We start from the raw sequence: 8,067 nt of genomic DNA on the forward strand, positions 1-8,067 counted from the left end.
CTAGGATGACACAAGACACACTGTTCACCCACCTGTATATTTCAAACCTGAACAATAGCAATTGGGGATCTTATTTGGAGGTGTTACCTCTTTCTCAACTGTGATTTGATGACATCACCAACCACTTAGAATAACAGTTTCTGAGCAAAAATACTGGCCGGAATTCTGCAATCTCACCAGTGGTTGGGATTTTCTGATCCTGCTGTAGTGAATGGAGTTTTTTGAGCGCCAAATTCTCTGTTCAGGCTGGAAGCAAGAATCCCGTCCACGTAATGCATTTTATTATCTTTTTTACCCAGATTTGATATTTTGTAAATCTATAGATTCCAGTATATTTTTCGCTGAATTTGTGAATTCTCTCATTTGCTGCTCTCAATTTTTTAACACAACTCCTGCATCCATTGATTTTTCTGAGTGTCTCTTAAGATGTGACCAATTTTATTTTCTACCTCCTTTGATTCATTTTATGAAATTTACAAGGGCCAGATGCCTTTTTACCTCAATGTCCTTTGTTTATCTATTCCCTATGGGGGTAATAACTATATCTGTGCGCAGAGTATAACACCCAGCTCTGTATTCATCCAAAAAGCCATCAATGGAACATCTTGAAGTTTATAGATATCTTCTACCGTGAAGCTATAGTATTAATAGGATAATTGCTGCATCATTTGTAATAGCAAAACTAACTTAGTGTTTCTTCTTTACCCAGACCAATCGTACATGTCCTATCTGTCGAGCTGATGCTTCTGAAGTTCACCGAGATTTAGAGTAAAGCCATTTCCGCAGCACAATATTGAAGACGTTACCTAGGTGACGTGGGGGAGCACACTGTTCACCCACTCATCTGTGTTACCTTAAGCCTTCCCCTCGAACAACAGCAATCTAGGATCTTATCTGGAGTCCTGTTACCTCTGTTTGCACCGTGCGATTTGATGACTTCAGCAAACACCTAGTATCTTCGCTTAGAAACAGTTATGGAGTTGTGTTGTACTAACATTGTGTTCCAAACTCCAAAGATTTTAACCTGCGTGTATTTTGATGTGTATTAACATTTTATAGTTTGTATGATCATTCCAAGTATTGACACGAAATTTGAGGGGTTGTGATTTCATCATATGCTCGAAAAGAAACAGTAGGTGGAAGACGATGGGGTACTCTGCCCAATAAACCCTCCAGCATACTGTACTGATGGAGCGAAGCAGGATGTTTGAGAAGTGTATGCGTGTGCGTGCGCGCGTCTGTATGTTATCTGTGTAATGTCTGAATGTACCTATCCATGTTTTCTTGTATTTGTACCCATACACTGGTCTAGTTCTCTTGTGTGCCTTTGCACACGCTATCCTAACCACTTCCAAAATATCTCCTGTATCGTTTGCATGAATAACAGTGCGTGAATGTGTTTTGAGTGAAAGATTAGAGGAGGGAAAATATTTAATGTGCACATATGCATGCGTGTCCAGCCAGCTTGGACTGGTGATGACTAGCTCTATCCAGCTGTGGGTGGGGGTGGGAATCTGTGCTCAGCTATTACTGCCATGCACTGTACTGCACACATACCTAAGCTCACAGCCTTTGTGGTGCAAAAATTATTCCAAGCAGCTAAATTATTTAGGATTTGTGGTTGTTGATTGCTCTGTAGATGCCACCAATTGTTTACCAATGATTTATGTGGTGGGATAGTGGATTGTTTACTGTTTTAATTAGTCCTGACCTGAGGGACGGTGGACTCTGTAGGAGACCCATTGGCCAGGGGCCAGGGCCCTGTGTTCTGTGTTAGGAAGATTTTTGCTTTGGTACTTGCACAGTTACAGTTACCTCATTTTGCCATGTATGTATTTGAAATTTGCTAATATATATATAGGAAATGGTTCTGATGCTAAACATTTTGTGTTTTCATCCCATTTGAATCATATTGTTGTAGCATTTAACATAACTAGTTATAATGTATTATACATCTGTAAACCAAATTGTTTCAGAGACGAAATTTTTAACAGATTTGTACTTTTTTTATGAAAGTTGCTAGTTATGCTTTACCAGGTAGTGCAATCATTTTTTATTGTTGTGGCTGATTTGAGAGGGTTGTTCACTAATAAATGTATGATGTATACCAACATAACCATATTTTGTGGCTGTATTTCATTTTCTAACTTCAGGAAACATTTTACTGACACTGAGCCTTAAGGGAAGTAGTTTGATTCATGTTGTTTGCCATCACTGATGCTGAGAAGTGGACGTATTACTACAGTGGTTTGTGTATAGATGAAAGCACAACTATTACTTTCTCTTCCCTGACCAAAAAAAATCCGATGAATTTTCTATTTCACAGGTTTGGGTGGAGGGGATAAGACATTGGATTGGGGTTTGCTCCAGTTTTGTTGAATAACTTCTCTAGTGTTTATTCACTTATATGTCACTTCCTGGAGTAATTGCTATAACTCAAAACTGGTATCAGTACATTTTACTTGTAAGCAGAATTTCTCCTAGTACTTTTAGGGTTACATTTACGTCAGGGGTTGACATTTTCATAATTGGATGATGATTCTGTTTTCAGCATGCAATGTTAATATATAAAATTTATATGATAAACTCCCTGTATACTTCACCAACCCTTGTTCCCTGGGCTGTAAGCACTGAAATCCCACCAAAACAAATTAACTTCCAAATATAAGCAAGCTAACTTTTAAATGAGCTACTGTTTCTTTTCCATTGAATTCATAAAATTTGAAATGGCTGGGTTTTTTTTCCAGCAATTTTTATTTGAATTTTAGGCACTCGTGGTGGTGAATGTTGTGCTGCAAAACATTACACAGGGGTGGGGTTTTACAGCCTTGCTTGGGCAAGACTGGAAATTCCCACTCGGTCAGAGATTTCCTTCATCAGACAAGTTGCTTGCTCCAATTCCATGGCAGGTGAGGTGGTAGAGTAAAGTTTTCTTTGCAATAATAACTCAAACATTTAAGTGACCTTGTGCAAAAATTGACATGCTCCTGAGAAACCCTTTCTAAACACTGACAATTCTGAGAGACTGACAATGCTAACTTCCAAAGCATAATGTTACTAGCCAGAGGAACATTTTAATTCAAATAGTACAACATAAATTGAAAGGGGCAAATCTGACTTCCCCCTGCTGTATCCTGTGTGTAATATTTTCCATGTCATATTACTCATCCTGTAACATGTCCAATTATGATAGCTAATCAGTGCTGAATTGGATAAAAAGAGTTCATTCCTTGGCTATTTTTAGTGAATTATTATAATTTTGACTTCTTTTGACCTTTACCAGACACCCAAGTCAGGACCTGTCCATTATCTTAGCTATTTTAGCTATGTATCCTGGTCCTTGGACTTTTGTTTAATTTGTCCAGGTACCACTGGGAAATCAGATCATATGGTTTTGAGAAGTGCAATTCTGTGTTTTGAGTTCCATTGCATTTTGTTACCCAGAAGCTTCCTAGTTCATTGCTTTCCATTGCCACAGCATTTTTTTTAAAATCCAGTTAGCTAGGGTCCCTTCACCCCCTCAACATATCAGCCACTCAACTTTTTGTCACACTTCCCAGAAAGGTAAGAAACATTAATACCCAGATAATTAGTTATTAGAAGTTCATAAGATTTTTGGTAGTGACTAAATAACATCACATGTAGTTAACCTGCCTTTTGGCTATTTTAGACACAATTTAATCATTTAGTTTGTGATATAAAATTCAAATTCAAAAATAGCCTGCAAGCTACTTAGTAAATGAAAGGGCAAACATAAAAGTTGGTGCCGAGAAGCGTGAAGAAAGGCTATATAAATTATAGATTTTTAAAGGAAATGCAGAAACAGAGATCTGAGGAAGTACACAAGGTAAGAGGACAAGTCGTGCAGACTTAAAAGGGAAATGAGATCTATACCTTTAAAAATAGGCTTCAACTACAAAGGCAAATAAGTTTTGGTAAAGCTTATGAAACACTGGTTGAGACCCAGCTGGAATATTGTTGATGTTTGGTACCAAATTTTAGGAAAGATGTTAAGATTTACTAGAATGGTAGCAGAGACAAAGAACTTCAGTTACTTGGTTGGGGGTGGGAGTGGGGGTGGAGAGAGATGCTGAATAGCTTAGGATAAATGTGTGATGTCATGTTCAAAATCAGGGAAGGTTTGATAGAATTAATGAGAAATTGTTTCCAATGGCAGAAGGAATATTAACCAGACATACTTATGGCAAATTAACCAGAGACAAAGAAGAAATATATTTTAACAAAGTAAACTAGGCTCTGGAATGTACTGTCTGAGAGGGAAAGCAGAATTAATGGTAACTTGCAGAAAAATGAATGAATATTATTTGAAATGGGAAAGCTATAGCAGGGTCATAGAATGAGTTGAAGAGCTTAGAGCCAGATTGGCATAAAATATGGGCTCATTATGTGCTACATCATTCTCTGATTTTATGTTTCTTTATGAAAGATAAACATGCTATGCTTATAGATTATATGTTTATACTATGAATTATTAAAGCTGTTTGTGGACAAGAAACAATTATTAGCTATTTTCCATGTCACATACCCTTCTAGAAAAACAGGTTAATATACTAATTCTGTAATCCTTGAATAGTAGCAGTGGCTTAAATACCCTTCTACAAGTCACCAAGGCTTGCTGGTTTTTAATAACTGTGCTTCAATCAAAACATAAAACTGAACAAATTTGTATTTGTAAAATGTTTTTTGCTCCCCCCCTTCAATCATATGGACAACCTACTGAAATTTGATTTTTTTTTAACATAGCTCCTTAAAAAGGGACAGCCATCAAGCCAAAACAATTTGAAATAATTACCATTAAACCAGAGACAATTTTTTGCTTCGAGGTTAAACATAGCATTGTGCTACTTAAAGTCAACAGATTAAACAAGACCTTACTGAGCTCTGGTCAGCATTTAACTAGATCAACTCTAAAATAGACATTCAAATAACACTTTTGATGCTGACCTCTTAAATGTCTAATTTATTTTAGTGAAGAAAAACTTTTCAATCCTAAATAGGAGAACACACTCCACTATTTAATACAATCCTGGCTGATCTGAGGCCTTTGCTCTTTGCCCTCTGTGTAAACCTCGATTCCCTTACAAATCAAATACTTGTCTAATTCAGTCTTGCATATATTCAATGACGAAGTCTCCATGCTTTCTTTGGAAGAGAATTTCAAAGGTTAACAATGCCGAGAGGAAATTCCTTTTGGGCTTTTTGCCACCTGCACCTGTCCCCCACCACCACCCTCTCCCAGGAGGTACAACATCCTCGAGCATCAACCCTGTCAAACTCCCTTGGATTCTTGCATGTTTCAATACGATCACCTGTCACAAGAATATATTTTGTCTAATGATTTTTAATCAAAATAGCTAGAAAACTACATTGCTTTTCTTTAAAGTTCAGACTCAAAGAAAGTATGGCCATCCAATATGTATCACTGAACCTTCCACATTCCAGTCCATTAAGATGAAGACACTGTCTGCAAAGATCCATCAAGGACAATGGTTGCTAGTTATCCTGTCCCCCATTAGTAAGATGATCACCTGGGATAGTCAACATTGGTTGGGATGGGGGGGGGGGGGGGGGGTGGGGCAGGGGGGAGCTGCGTGGTGAGGTAGTACCAATACATGAAGGAAATCTACACTGGGGATACACTATACCCAATCATTCGAACAACGGGACAGTGGTTGAGTGAAAGGAGTCCCAGGTTCTGTTAAATTACAATGAGAAAGTACACCACTAACAACCATGTTTGATTCACTGGCTCACGATTGTGTGACAGACCCACCCTTGGCATGTTTAAACTTCTGCTTTCTCGGCAGTAAGCAGACAAGCAGCTGAGATGCTGGATGATATTAGGGTATCTCTTTGCAGCCCATCATGCAAGCTTCAAACAATTTGCTGACTGTCACTGTCTAGCGATGCCCTTGCTACAGAGACTTTTTGAAATAATTCAACCCAGCACTACTGCCTCTAGGAGAATGGCCAAACCACAACATCACAATAAGTAAGCCATTCTGCTCCATTCCACCATTCAGTAGAATCATGGCTACATCTTTAATTTTATTAATCAATCTACATCTTTTGGGATCTCCAAAGGAAAGTCACAAGTCCATCAACTTCACCTGAAGCCAGCCAAGTTCCCAAGTGACAGTTTTATTTCTCTGGAATTTTCCTTCCCCATTCTAAGCTATCACTGTGCTTGTAAACATGTGTCTGCATGTACAAAAATGGGAATGTATTTTATTTTGCTTAGATTGTTTCAGTAAAGTTAACCTATTAAACTCAAGAAAACCAGTCTGACTGGTTCATGATTACTGTGTATTAAGTTAAATATGAAAATATTGCTTATAAAAAGAAAGTCAAACGAGGGCAGCTATTCATCCTCTTCACTTCAAATCAAAACATCAATAAGTATAGGTCCAATTTGCTCAGAAGCCAACTCCTTCATCCCAGTGAACCTTCTCTGAACTGCCTCCAATGCAGGTATATCACTCTTAAGGAATGAAATCAAAACTATATAGTACTCAAAATAATGTTCCACAAATCCCCTATACAATTGTAGCAAGGCTTCCCTACTTTTACATTCCATTGAGAGGTTTAAGTTGTTGAATGTACAGACAGACGTATTAACTTCCATTAGTTGAAAGAGAACTCGATTCATTTATGTAGCAGCAGTCAAGATATACCCTCTACTTAAATCTCTGCAAAATCAGTCATGAAATTCATCATTAACAAACATTTTTTGCAATATTTGCTCTTTTTTCATTAGCTGTTGCTAAGAACTCAGTAGGGGCAGCATTGGCCATCTGAATAAATATCTCAAAGCTGCAAAACAAAACTTGAGTAGCATTTTTCACATCAGGATATTCCAAAGCAAAGTAACTTAATTGTAGTCAGTAGTGAACTGCTTTTTTTAAAATATAAATTCAATAATGAGTTGTGGGCATCAATGATTGGGCCATATTTGTTGCCCATCCCAAATTTCCCCAAACAGTGGCTTATTGGGCATTTCAATCATTGCTGTAGATCTGGAATCACCTACAGACCAAATTAAGTAAGGATGGCAGATTATCTCCTCTAAAGGGCATCAGTAAACCAGATGGTTTTTTAAACAATGATCAACAATGGTTTTATGATCAGACTTTTTATTTAATTCCAATACTTTATTGAAATTAGATTTCACCATCTACCAGGAATTCAAACCCAGGTCCCTGGATCTCAATTACCAGTCCAGTGACAATATCAGCTACCACAAACAGCAAAAGCCAGAAATCAACATCTCTAAAAACAGGTCGAGGGATAAATATTGGCCTAGGCACGAGGGGGAAACACCCTGCTCTACATAAAAAAGTGTTACATAATCTTTTATAGTCATTTGGAACCTGCATCTCTGACCAGTACAGCATCAAGAGTTTTTGTTGTGCTCATGTTTATGGAATGGAACTTGAACATACAACCTTCTGACTGAGAAAATAGTGCTATCAACTGAGACACTGCTAACATTAGGACCCCATATACACTTCAGTTGCAATTTGTAGGCTACAAACAATTTTTACTGCTTTTCCATGTAGTACTGATCAACTCAAATTATAAAACACTATTTCTCAAGTGTTAACATGAACTTGAGAACAGGCCTGACATACTGCCCATTACAACTAAATGAGCTCCTATACTAAATGTCTTCCTCTCATCAGCTGACATTCATTCATCTCATCTGTCAGCAAGATTGTGACCAGCAAACCTTCCATCCTCACCCAATCCAACTTGTTTAACATTTCCTTTTTGTGAAATACCAGTAATTCAGGAGGTATTGTCCCTTCTCAAAAATCTTGCAATTCTGTTGTTCTGAAATATATGTACTCAATGTTCAATCTTGCAGCAGAAGTTGCACCAAAAATCACTAAACAAACTGGACAATAGCAGAATTCTACTTTGTAGGATGACAATACCTCTTCCATCTCCCAATACCATAACATCCCACATATGAAACTCACAGCAACCTGTTCTCAGTATGTCATAATTAGATATCTCATTTGTTGTAGGGAATCTCAATTTCTC

At 37.6% G+C, this 8,067-nt stretch overlaps 1 protein-coding gene across 5 annotated transcripts in view; it reads left to right on the forward strand.

The window, feature by feature from the left end:
* Window positions 1-2,116, forward strand: part of rnf44 (ring finger protein 44) — a 141,561-nt gene extending 139,445 nt beyond the window's left edge. For all 5 annotated transcript variants that reach the window (XM_080201575.1, XM_080201578.1, XM_080201577.1 and 2 more), the window contains exon 13: window positions 710-2,116. In XM_080201575.1, the coding sequence (XP_080057701.1) occupies window positions 710-772 (63 nt within the window). In that variant the 3' untranslated portion in view covers window positions 773-2,116. The remainder of the gene's footprint in view (window positions 1-709) is intronic.
* Window positions 2,117-8,067: the final 5,951 nt, after the last annotated feature.

The sequence above is a fragment of the Carcharhinus amblyrhynchos genome, chromosome 13, assembly GCF_965287045.1.
Source record: "Carcharhinus amblyrhynchos chromosome 13, sCarAmb.v2.hapA, whole genome shotgun sequence".
Taxonomy (NCBI): Eukaryota; Metazoa; Chordata; class Chondrichthyes; order Carcharhiniformes; family Carcharhinidae; genus Carcharhinus; species Carcharhinus amblyrhynchos.